General features: G+C 58.0%; 2 protein-coding genes across 4 annotated transcripts in view; one reads left to right on the top strand and one right to left on the bottom strand.

Annotated features, from left to right (window-relative positions):
- Nucleotides 1-3,566, top strand: part of Ptpn1 (protein tyrosine phosphatase non-receptor type 1) — a 59,391-nt gene extending 55,825 nt beyond the window's left edge. The window contains exon 9 of the mRNA XM_027946341.2: nucleotides 218-3,566. Within this exon, the coding sequence (XP_027802142.1) occupies nucleotides 218-437 (220 nt within the window). The 3' untranslated portion in view covers nucleotides 438-3,566. The remainder of the gene's footprint in view (nucleotides 1-217) is intronic.
- A 997-nt stretch (nucleotides 3,567-4,563) lies between these two features.
- Ripor3 (RIPOR family member 3) overlaps nucleotides 4,564-12,195 on the bottom strand; it is a 65,625-nt gene continuing 57,993 nt past the window's right edge. For 2 of the 3 annotated variants that reach the window (XM_027946415.2, XM_027946414.2), the window contains 7 exons: nucleotides 11,765-11,900; nucleotides 11,135-11,296; nucleotides 10,328-10,489; nucleotides 9,548-9,750; nucleotides 7,526-7,609; nucleotides 6,161-6,251; nucleotides 4,564-5,708 (listed from right to left, as the gene is read on the bottom strand). In XM_027946415.2, the coding sequence (XP_027802216.2) occupies nucleotides 5,608-5,708; nucleotides 6,161-6,251; nucleotides 7,526-7,609; nucleotides 9,548-9,750; nucleotides 10,328-10,489; nucleotides 11,135-11,296; nucleotides 11,765-11,900 (939 nt within the window). In that variant the 3' untranslated portion in view covers nucleotides 4,564-5,607. Of the gene's footprint in view, nucleotides 5,709-6,160; nucleotides 6,252-7,525; nucleotides 7,610-9,547; nucleotides 9,751-10,327; nucleotides 10,490-11,134; nucleotides 11,297-11,368; nucleotides 11,901-12,195 lie in introns of those variants that run through there. The other variant, XM_071608993.1, reaches the window with a different exon arrangement.

Here is a 12,195-nt window from a genome sequence, read left to right as displayed (position 1 = left end):
CTTCCCTGACGCAGGCGCTGTCTGAGGCACTTGGGTGGGAGGGACAGGGGGCTTCAGGCCAATGCCTGCTCTAACTTGGCCCTCCAGCCAAGTGGCAGGAATCTGGTTTGGGTTCTGAAGAGGGAGCTTGTTTCTGTCTAAAATCTCTCCATAACATAGTGTCCAGCCACCCGTTCCCTGGAGGCAAATAACCACTCCTGTCCCTCCTGCTCCTCAGCACGAGTCAAGACACTGAAGTCAGAAGTCGGATCCGTGGCCGAGGCCTGAGGGGCACCCAGGCGGCCTTCCCTGCTGAGGCAGAGCCGGCACCACCCAGGAAGGAGGAGGAAGCGCCGGCGCCCACACTGACCCACTGGAAGCCCTTCCTGGTCAACATGTGCATGGCCACGGTCCTCACGGCCGGCGCGTACCTCTGCTACAGGGTATGTTTCCATTGATGGAGGTGCTGGCGAGGAGCGCGTGGCGGGAAGCACTGGCCACCAGCCCAGTGTGGGATTCGGTTCTGTGGAGCGTCTGAGCCAGTCTCAGAAGAAGCAGATGAGGGTTGGTTCAGGCTGGAACTGCCAAGGGCTGAGGAGAAGAGGGAAGGGTTGTGCACTGGGGTCTTCAGGAGCCCTGTGGTCCCAAGGACATAGTCTAATCTCAGGGCCTCAACTATTCAGGAGTAAGTAGAGAAAATGCCAAATACGTCTTTCTCTCTCTCTTTCTCTGTCTTTATTTTTTTTTATTTTATTTTATTTTTTTTGGTTCATTTATCTTTGAAAAAAATAGAATTACAACACATTGTTGTTTTTAACCTTTATAAAAAGCAGCTTTTGGTTATTTCTGGAAGAAAGAAGACTAGGCACTTACAAAACTTCCTCATACCCTTGGGTGGTATAATCAGATTCACAATTTATATTTGGTTTCCCAGGGAAAAAAATCCCAAACTTTTACGAATGTAGATGCCCTTGGAGGAGAGGGCCGGGCGCTGTGGTGTGGGCGCTCTGGGCCGCCAGCACCCGCCAGCGCCCGCCAGCCTCCCTGTGTTGAGAGGAGACAGCATAAGGCCGTCTCCAGAAAGCAGCCCGCTTCTGCTCCTGCTCAGGGTGTCCCTGCTGGTTTTCCGCGGCTCGTTTCCCCATTGCTCCTCTGTGTGGCCGTCATCTGGCTAACTTGCTGGCCCTCGTCACCCCGTCCCTGTACCTGGGTTTCCTGCAGCCTCTGCCTTGGGTCGGCCGCACGGCAGGGTGACTGCTGGCACTTCAGCCCTGGCTCCCGCTCACGTGGGAGGAGGTGCTACGGGGCCCGCCCTGATCAGAGGGGGGTGCAGAGACCCTGGAAACTGCCCCACGTGACCTTCTTATCCTTTTAAATATTTTACCTCTTTCCAGGTGACCGTCTTTGAGTGCATGTTGCATTAGCAAAATACAAATATCTTTTCCTTGGGGGTGATTTGTGGGAGGGCCCTGTCATTAAAAACAAAAGCCCCAGGCTCCCTTGAATCATGGTGCCCTCTGAGGTGGGGAGCGGGGGGCGTGCACGGGTCAGACAGCTCTGGCTGTGCCCGGGGCTCCTCTGCCTGTTTGGCTTCATTCCAGTTCCTGTTCAGCAGCAGTGCATGGCCCGACCTCCCTGGGCCTCCTCCACCCATTGTCCGCCTCTGCTCTCAGCCCCCCCACCCCGACTGTAGGCGCCTGGTGGGTGAGGGCCGCTGGCAGCGTGGAGCACGTGCAGAGGGCGCTGTTCTGTTGGAGAGCCCGGGCCGTGCCTCGCCCTGCGCCCTGCGCCCTGCCCCCTGCTCCTCTTCCTTCTTTTCCTGCCCTCCTTTCTGTGAGTACCACATCCCAACCCACTTCTAAAGAGAGCAAAGCAGGGGACCATGCTGGTGGCAGGGAAGGGTGGTGGCCTGTGCCCGTCTCTGGCTCGCCCCACCCGAGCGCTCCCTCTTGGTGCACCCCAGGCCAGCGACATGCACCATCCTCCCCAGAAGCCTCCACGCAGCCCTGTGGAGTAGCCTCTCCGCTCCATATTTATTTTAATTTTTCCAAAGGCATCCATACTGCACTAGCATTTTCTTAAACCAATAATGTATTAAAACTTTTGATGTCAGCCTTGCATCGAGGGCTTTATCAAAAAGTACAATAATAAATCAATCCTCAGGTAGTACTGGGAGCACGAGACTCTGCCCTGAGCCTGCCGCCTCAGACCAGTGCTGGCGGGAGGACTGTGTGAGCAGCGGCGTGCAGTGACTGGGTCACGTGAGGGGAGAGCGCTGGCGTGGTAGAGGCTGAGCACTTGGTATTTAGTAAGAGTCACAGTGGGAGATGACCTAGTCCCCGTGCTTCTCCTCCCCGTTACCTGGTAGGACCTTGTTCTCGGTCACCACTTTCCCTGTGTGTATTAGAGTGCATGTAAGGGCTTCCGTGTCCCATGAAATACCGCGGGCTGGGAACAGAACCTTAGACTCCTGCCTCCTGACGTGCCGTCCGCTGCAGTCTCCCTTGCATGACCTGACCATTACGTGGCTGTGGCTCCTAAGGCTGGTGCTGAAGGAGCCGCCTTTAGCAAGACAGCGATGATGTTCCCAGGAGCCGATGTGGGCCTAATTCCTGGCATGACTCTCTGATGACTTCCTGGTGAGGCCCGGCCTGTCCTGGTCCTGCTGGGCCCGCTGTAACTCAGACATTCCAAGGCTATGGCCAGCCCTGTTCACACCTCACGCTCTGGACGTTTAGGCATCAGGGCCCCCACCGTGGGATGAGCAGATCGTGACTGGAAGCAAGGCAGCCGCGGGAGCCGCCCTCCTTGGAGCAGCCCAGCGACAGCCCTTGGAGCCAGCTGCCTGCTGCATCTCCGTCCTAGGGGACCCTGCTGAAGGGGGCGTCTGCCCCCGCCCCGCCCCCCCCCCGAGCCCCTTGGGACTGATGGTGCTCACGACTCTTCCTGCAAGGGGGACTGAGACCTCCACATTTGGTGGCTTTTTTAATAAGAAAAAAGGCAGCTGTGGCTCTGAGCTGCTCTCGCCAGCATTTTCACGTTTTGCCTTTCACGGGGGAGAAGCCGGCGCAGAGCGATCCTGAGGGACACTCAGGCGCGGCTGCAGAGCCTTGTGGGGCGTGGGTGAGGCTGAGGGCCAGGCTGCGCGTTCTCGGCTGGGCTTGTCGCACAGTCCGTGTCTGTGTGTAGCTGGGTGTGTATGTATAGTAGCCGTTGCCGACGGTGGACTGGCTGGCCTCTGTCCGCGAGGACAGCTGGCCTCCGTCTGTTAGCGTAGGTTAGGGAGGTAGTGAGCTGCTCTGCTATTTGCCTTAAGCCAACATTTACTCATCAGGCCATTATTTTTGACAATGGCTGTGGAACAAACCATTTTTACAAAACTAAAAACAAAACAAAAAAAAAGCGAGGTGTTTGGTTACAATACCTTTTCAGGTGTGTATACGTGGCTGCATGACCGGGTGGGGGGAGGGCGTGTCTCAGGGTCTTCTGTGACCTCACAGAACTGTTAAACTGTACAGTTTTCCAACTTGCCATATAAACGATGGGTTTGCATTTTAGTTGCAATAATAAAACCTTTTTCTAAAGAACTTGGATTTGGTGCCTCCCATTTCTTTGCTTAATGCACCTGAACCAGGGCTGCCGCTGTTTCTTTCCATTCCCACTGGTGCGAAGCAGATATGGTCCCCTGGGTGGGTGAGGCTCGCCTGGGGTGGCCAGCCCCGGTGCTGGGTGGGGAGTAGCTCCGCTTGCTGATGAGCCTGGTCGCCACCACGAGCCCCTGCCTGTTTCTTTAGAAACCCGCCCTTTGGACACACAGGGCCTGGGAACTGCCCTGAAACTGTCCCCTTAGCCAACTGCCTGTCACACACAGTGGCTCCTATGTCTCTGTAGGTGTGTGAAGTCACATTTGATACAGAACTGACTTGGAAAGAAAATGGTGTCTGAGATCAGTGTGAGCCCCCCTTTTATGGACAAAACTAAACAATACAAAGCCCCTATGGTGACTTTTTCTTTAACTTCCTATTTCGAAGTGACTTCAGACCCGCACAGTGTTGCAAAGCACTGGTACAAAATTTCCCTGACCTCCCTCAGGGCTCCCTGACCATCTCAAAGCTGGTTACGGAGTTGGGGTCTACACTGTGGCCCGCCAGCAGGACCAACAGGACGGGTCCTGAGGCCCAGAATGCCCACGGAAGCCTAGGGGCTTGAGTGGCAGTGTCCTGCGCGCCGCCCACTTCACGGTTTCAGATATGAAGAAGGGCATGTGGACGTGCGAGGAGTTAGAAGACAGCGGGGAGGATGACGTAGGACTCTGGGGCGGAAGTCCACGGGGGCAAAGTGCAGGACAAAGGCCACACGCAGGGTGCCCACAGGAGAGGGCACAGCGGAAACCTTCGAGAGTTGGGAATCATGGAGAGGCCCTAGGGCGGTGTCCAGCAGAGCCTGCGCCCAGGCCACTCCTCCACAGTCCAGGACACTCCCTCCTGCTGAGAGGGCGCCAGGAGCAGGCAGGGCCGACCTCCCCGCAGTCCTCTGGGAAGTGACCAGTGTCTGCTTTGGAGGGTAAAGTGAAATAGCCATTAAAACAGTTTTTCTTTTTAATTGAAATTTCAAAAACTGGAGCACATGAACAAAGCAAATAAATACTGACTTAAATAAAATAAAAAATAAAGCACAATATCTATCCAGGAAGTTTAAATGAGAACGTTCCAAAGCTGTCCGTACCGCGCTGACAGGACAGTCACACCCCACAGTTCACCACATCATTGACACACATCTCCGGACACGGGGTTTTTGTTTGTTTTTTTTAACAGAGTTGGGGGGCTAGTTCTCCCTCTTAAAGCAGCGCCTTGCCGAGGTCTTTCCACACCAACTGTGGCTTCTGGAGCCATTTATTTAATAGGCCTCAGGTTGACTTGCTTCAAACGTTGGATTCCATTTTGGCCTGTGTGGCCAAAGCTCGTGAGCTCCAGGCTCCTTGGCCAGGTCTTGTCTGCCCTCCTTTGTGCTGTTGGACGTGGTGAAAACCAGGCGTGGCCGGCCCGCCGCTGTCGGCTCCGCACGTCGGGTTGAGAGTGGCATAGACGTGCTGGCCTCAAGCCTCCCGCCTCCCCTGCTCGCCAAGGTGACGCGAGCTGCTGTTGAAATGACTTGAGCCACTACAGGCTTTGGTAGCATGGTCAGCCAGCTGGCCCACCCCCGGCCCCTCAGCCCCAGGATTTTCAGAGCCAGGAGCACCGAGCCAGCGGACACGCAGGAAGCTGCACGTTCCACGCACGCGTCTACCTGGAGTCCTTCAGGCAGAACCTTGCCTGGCCTGGCCTTGGCACCTTTGTCCATGGCCACCTGCCTCTGTATCCTGGGGCGGGTCAGATTCTCAAAGGCAGAAGCGGAGAGTGTGTGGTTGAGGCCGCAGCCCTGGCCGCACAGCGCACCAGCGGCTTCTGCTTCTGTAAAAGCGCCACTTGGGCCCAAGGGTTTGCAGTAGTCCGAGGCTCAGCAGCCACTTGGACCAGCTCACATTCGTGGGAAGCACCCAGTATGCCCCCCGCAAAGCTCAGGCACCGTGTCGGGCTGCGTAGCAGCAGGGGGACAAATTCCAGATGTGAGCTCCTCAGCTGGGGCTTTTTAAAATACTGTGATTTCAACTTCTGCTTCCTGGCCAAAGCCGTCTCTTTGTTCTAAGCGAAGTTTGTCCATCTTCTCGAAAGCTAAGCGTCCTTTTTCACCTGAAATAGAGGGTGATCTGTCATCGGCTGTCTCCTGCCTCCGTGACCCTCTCTGCCAAGCCATGTGGGTCCTACACAGGGGCAGGAGGGCCTGGGGACCTCTCAACCGGGTGACCTGGTGGACTGAGCCTTGCCCCCGAGTCAGCCAGTCTCTGGGACAGTCGGCCAGGCTGCAGCCCTGCCTTGCCTCGGGCTCTCACTCACCAAGAATCATACACAAGTTTAAGAAGACAATAAAACGCGTCTCTCCACCTCCACCAGGAGGGGCTCCTGCCTCAGGCAGGACGCTGGTAAGTAGGAGGTGGGCCCTGCACCCGGGCAGTGACAGGCCCATAATGTGCCCTCCCAGGTGCTGTTCTGCTCTGAGAGCTGGGGCTGGCACCGCTTGCACGACTTCACCAAGAGCCTTGGGAACCCCATCATGCCACATGTGACCTCTGATACCACTTTACCGAATGACAGTGTGGCTTCCCGGGCTGCAGCCCGCACGGCCTCGAGGTCAGACTGGCACAGGCTGGCAATCTGATCGATGCTTTCGATGCCCTGTTGGAGGATAAGAGAATACCTACTAGGGGACACTTTAAAACGCAGGTAGAACCCCTCTGTCAGCCCTGCACACCGCCCCGGCACGGTCCCGGGGCTTCAGGTCTCTGTGGCTGTAGCTCGTTGGAGGCACCCTGGGAAGTGCCTCTCTTCAGCTCTGAGAGCTGCCAGAGAGAGGCTCAGAGCTTGTCTTTGTGAGGCCTTTTCAAAGGCCCAAGCACATTGCAGCAGCGAGCGGGGAGCTGACTCGGGTCTCTGGGGAGTCCAGCCTCAGGTGACGCAGAACCCGGACGGTTTTAAAAACTTGATGCACAAAACACTCATAGTGACATTATGACTTTTTACATTTTTTTTTGTAGTTGTAGATGGACACAATATTTTATTTGTTTAGTGTATGTGGTGCCAGGGATCGAACCCAGGGCCTCACGCATACTGGGCAAGTGCTCTATCACTGAGCCATAGCCCTGGCCCGACATTATGACTTTTAAAGTGGGTTTTTTATTTTTAAAATTTTTTTAGATGTTGATGGACTTTATTTTATTTACTTATTGATATGCGGTGCTGGGAATCAGACCCAATGCCTCACACGTGCTAGGCAAGTGCTCTACCTCGGAGGTACATCTCCAGCCCCTGGATCTTTCACTTTTAAAACACTACATTCTCTATAATCTGAGAGTGGGTGAGTAGGTTAACTAAGGATACACTTGCCAAACCTCCCTGCAGAATTCAGAGGTGCTCCAGGTCCACCATGAAACACTCACTGTGGCCCCTTCTCAAGCCATGCTCAATGTGACCAGCAGTCCTAATCGCTCATCCCCCAGAAAAAAAGAATACCCCAAATGTCAACAGCCATTTCTGCTAAGTAGGAAGGTGGTGGGTAACTTTCTTTCACATTTCTGTTTTTGACATTCTCTTCCTTTTAAATAAGTTTAGTGTACCTTAAAATTTGTTAAGTGAGAATTTTAAAGCATATAAGGCTGTGGGATTCCCTGGGTTCAATCCCCTGCCCCACCAAAAAGCCAAACCAGCACGTTAAAACACATAACCCAAGGGCTCCAGAAGTCCCTGGCGGCACCCGCACCCTTGCCCACAGCCAGTACGTGCCCACTAGGGGTCTGGGGCCCCCGCTCTCCTCTGAGGCCACTCAGCAGGTGCCCTTGCTGGCGGTGACCCTCACCTTTTTGGTCCCAGTGAAATCGTTTTGAGGTTCATTACTTCAGCACCAACCCCGCCCCACCCCTCCTGTGGGTCCCCAGTGGGGACGGGCCACTCACCCTGAGCTGCTGCAGGGCCACGCATGCAGCCTGCTGGAGCCTGGCGTCACTCTGGCTCAGGGCGTCGGTGTAGAAGAGCAGAGCCTGGGGGAGAGGGCCCGTGAGCGGAGGGGGCAGGTGCCCGCCTCGGGGCTCGTAGTCACGCTCTGCCCTTCTCAACAAAACCCAGGCGCCATCCGTCCCCGGGCCAGGCGTACAGTCACAGGATGTGTGCTGCAGGGCTAATTCAGTGCCCAAACTGACCCCTGAACTGACGGTGGTGAGGAACGCCGTCTGTCTGTCTCCTCGTGTCTGAGAGAGGCCTTGGAAATGGCCGGCCTCTAAAATGCTACAGCACAGGGCCGCGGGCCGGCTCAGAGCACAGAAGTGACAAGGTGTCCTCCAGGGCTGCTGCCCAGGCCAGAGGCAAAGGTGTCTGTCCCCCTCGTCACCCTCTCCCAGCCACAACTCTGGCCCTGTCCCCTTCGGTCACACAACATGGCCACGTCTTTTTGCCTCTGTGGACCTAACTCAGCCCTGGGAAACCTGGCCATTGCTTCACAGAGTGTTGTGAGGGTCACTTAGAACTAAGCAGGTGGGGACGTGCCTGACCGGGGGGGCACCTGGCATCCCCATCTGCGAGGGCGACCTTAGGACGAGTGAGCCTGCCCTCTTGGTCCAGAGACGTTGGCACCGAGGCAGCTGAGGAGAGAATGGCTGCCGTCCCAGCTGCACCTGGCAGTCGTGGGCTGGGGTGGGGCTTGGTGGGAGAGCACACGCCTAGCACGCACAAGGCCCTGGCCTCCCCCCCAGCTCCTAGTTGAGAGGTAAGTAAACGGCCCCCTGGGAAGCGGGGAGCTGGGGTAAGCCTCCAGAGCCCTCCTCCCAAGGCAGGCCCCGGGCGCCTCCAGTGAGGAAACGCCCTGGGGCTGCCCTCTCCACCCCCCCCCCCCCCCCGGTGGGGTGGGGGGGGGGGGACAGGGCCATCAGCGCCCCGCTCAAGACACCTCCAAGGGGCTGCCACTGTGTGGAGGCCTTTGTTACAGTCCCAGGACATCCCAAGCCCTGGGCCGTGAGCCAGCTGCTGGTCCAGGGGCAGCACAAGACAGAGCGCATGATCCTCGCGCCATGCCCACAGCCTCGTGGGACAGCCCAGTGCCATCGACACATGATCTCCAGGGGAAAGAGGTGGGGCCTTCACGTGAAGTGAAATTTAAGCGACGTCAGCTGATGACATCGTGCTCACCTCTTGGAGACCCTGGTTAGCCAGAAACCCCTCAGACTTGGGAGTTGGACTTGCCAACATCAGGGGCGCGCTCTCTGGTGGCTCTGAGCCGCATGATGCTATGGGAGTCAAGGTTTTTAAAGGAATCCCCGTCTTGGCTCGGCCTCCGCTCGCACAGGTCAGTCAGATGTGTGGGCAGCTGCTGGACCACGGGGAGTGGGTGGGCGGGAGCTGGCCCTGGAGATCAGGCCCGGGCGGCAGCATGTGGGGGTTTCCTACATTGTTGTCCTCTGTGCTTCAGAAGTCTCCAGACAGAGAGTAAAGCAACCCCAGGTGCATGTGCTCAAGGAAGGACCGTGCGTGGGCCGCGTGGCCGTGAGATTCGCTCTCTGGCCTGGAGCCGAGTCCCAGGTACAGAATCGGCCCCTGTCACCCTTCCCACCCACCTCGGGCTGCTGCCTGAAAGAGACCTAGTCCCAGACCTAGGACCACAAAGGCAGGGGGTCCCATCTGGGTTTTCAGGTGAACCCCAACTGGCTAGTAAGTGGGGATGGCCACGGGCACTCTGAAGGCGTCCAGTGTGCGGCCTCCTCGGAGACCGGACTGAGGCGCTGCTTTAGAAGCAGATGGCTATCGGGGTGTGGTCTCTGGTGGCCTGGCCTCCCCAGCCCCGATCACACACGGCCTCCTGGGACCATCCCGAAGCCCAAATCTCCCAGGACTACAGCCCTGCCACCCACTCCGCACGTGTCTCTGAGAACACCGAAGCCCCGCGCCCGCCCCGGCCAGGGCCTGGCTGTCCCTCCTCGACGCCTTACCTTTTCCCGGAAGCTCCTGTTCTTGGCTGCACTGGCCAGGCGAGCTCTGGCCGCCTTGCACACCCGTGGGGGCCCGTCCAGCTGCAGCAGCGCCCAGGCTCTCAAGGTCTGGGGCAGCGGCTGGAGCAGGCCCAGCCGCTTTCCCCGCAGCTTCCTGACCGTGCTGAGCCGCCCTGCGCAGTGCAGTTCCTGGGTGAGCGTGACTGGGGGCGGAGGGGGGAGTCGAGGTTCAGCTGCTGAGAACTGCGAGGTGTCCCCAGCAGGCCCTGTCTGGACACCTTTCAAAAGGGACCTCCCGGAACCTGGGAAGGCTTTCTAGCAGGGGTCAGGTACACCCTGAGTCAAAGACACCACAGCCCCACTCTGGGCACTGAGCCAGCCCACTGCCACCATCCCCAGCTCTGACGGCTGCACTGTGCTCTTCTTGTGTGAGACGGGGCTGCCTAAGGTGCTGAAACTGGCCTTGAACTCAGACTCTCCATCCTCCTGCCTCCCTCCCTGGAGCGGTGGTCCCGGCATGCACCAGGACACCAGCTTCCCATCTTTTTTCCCACTCCACCTTTTAAAGCCACCTTCTTTTGGACTTGATTTCTCTGTGTCAGCCGAATGTGGAATCTCAATAAATCTGGGACCTCAAAACAGTAGCTAGAGGGGAAAGTCGCAGAAACTGAGCTGTAACCTGAGAAACTGACTGGCTTTCGAGATCCAGGGCAGAGGACCCATGGACACTCTTTGGCTGTAACTTGGTTTGAGACCCTGGCTGCCCAGCTTGGCCCCTACCTTCCTTGGTGAGCTGGGCAAAGTGCTTCTCCAGGTCAGAGACGCTCTGTCTCTGCAGGTAGCTGTGAAACTGGAACCAGGTGACAGTCTGTCCCTCCAGGAGCCCAGCCTCGGGGAGCAACCCTCTGCAGCTGACCACCTGCTCCAGGAGCCTGCGGCACACTGGCCACAGGGAAGGGGCCGTGAGGAGTCACCAAGACCTTGGCTGGCCTCTGCAGGCAGAGCCAGCTCTGTTACAAGGCTCCCTAGTGGCACCTCCAGTGCCCATGGGGAAAGAGTGTGCCCAGCTGTGTCCACAGGCCCTGGGTCCCACAGCCTTGGTGCGTGGCTGAGCCCTGGGCTCAGACCAGAGGCAGGGCCGGGGACTCTGCCCATCAGTAAGCAGCCCAGAGCCACTGCCTGGATACAACTGTCACTCATCACCTGGTCAACAGAGAAAAATGCTGCAGCCCTGCACTCTGGGGAGGGGCCCAACCTGCATTTCAAGGCACCTTGATCAGACCTTACCTGCCCACCTTCCTCTAAGCCTGACCTCATCTCTTGAAGGCTCTGGTGGGAGGCATGGAATGTGTCCTCGGATAATGACCAACCCGCTGTGTTTCCATGCACCTCGGGGCTCACGGCTGCTCAGAAGTGCGTCTGTGGAGGCCCTTGCCCTCCCCAGTGAAAGCAAGGTGCTCATAACCAAGCTGTGAGGTGGCCCCTGCCCAGTGCCATGAAGACCCAGGGAGGGGGAGAGGGTGACACAGCCCCTGTCACCATGCAGCAGGCCCAGCCTTGGGTGGCAAGGACGAGAGGGAGGACTACCTATTTCCAGCTGTCCTGGGTATTTCCCTCGGACTCTGTGCAGGAAGGTCCTCTTGAGCTGGCCCAGGAGCGTCGTGGCAGGGCAGGACAGGATGCTGCCGGGCCCCGTGCACCCGTGCCACAGCGCCAAGCAGCCCTTCCCGTGGGAGGCCTGCGGAATGACTGGGAGGGGTTCCCCAGCCTGAGTGGCTGGTGCAAGAACAAGCCACAGGATCCCCGAGGGCCCTCCTCCAGCACCGAGGTCAGGGAAGCAGGGGTGGTGTGACAACAACCAGGAGCAGCTGTCACCAGCACCTCTTTGTGGACAAGGAACCGGGGCTCACAAGGGAGCGGTCCTTGGGGTCAGAGGTAGAACTGGGGTCGCAGCTACCATTGCGGGCGTGCTGTGTACCCTGAATGTGCCCTGGGGATTACGGCCTGAAGGCTGGGCAGTGGCCTCCCCAGCACACAGAGAGGCCGTGACTCCGACTGAAGCCTTGCCCAGAGGCCGGGGTGGTGGAGTGTGCGCCAGCTGATCCAGGTGGCCTGCCCGCCCGCAGGGCGTCTCTGATCCCCACCCTCCCCAGACTGCTCTCTGCTTTGGGTGTGGGGAGGGGGCGAGGCAGCCCGTGGCAGGGCACAGTTCCTTACCATCTTCAATGGACGTCGCGTTGCTGACCTTGTCAAAATCAAGGTCAGAAAGCGTCTCCAGAATCTGCTTTTGCTGGGCTGCTTCCTCCAGGAGGCAGCCCTGCACCATCCTCGGCAGATTGGGGAAGGCCAGTCTCTGGAGGCGGCGTGTGGTGCCTTGGTCACCACGGGGACTGCGCTCGCCTTCCCCTGGTGCCCCGCTCGTCCTGTCCTCCTCAGCCGCAGCTCCCTGACTCACTCACCTGAGCCTCTTAAGAGGAGGCTAAGCTGCCAGGGGCCACCTTTGCCACCAAAAGTGCACCCCACCCACCTCACAAAGCAGAGTGGAAGGGCAGAGCCCGCCACGGTGGCCCTGGAGCCCCCTGAAATCTCCCTTCTGGTGGAACCAGTTTGGACTCAGCTTCCTGCGTCTACAGATGTGTCATGTACGT

Source organism: Marmota flaviventris, chromosome 2, assembly GCF_047511675.1.
Source record: "Marmota flaviventris isolate mMarFla1 chromosome 2, mMarFla1.hap1, whole genome shotgun sequence".
NCBI lineage: Eukaryota > Metazoa > Chordata > Mammalia > Rodentia > Sciuridae > Marmota > Marmota flaviventris.
Note: the sequence above shows the minus strand (reverse complement) of the source record. Positions and strands in the feature narration are given on the sequence as shown.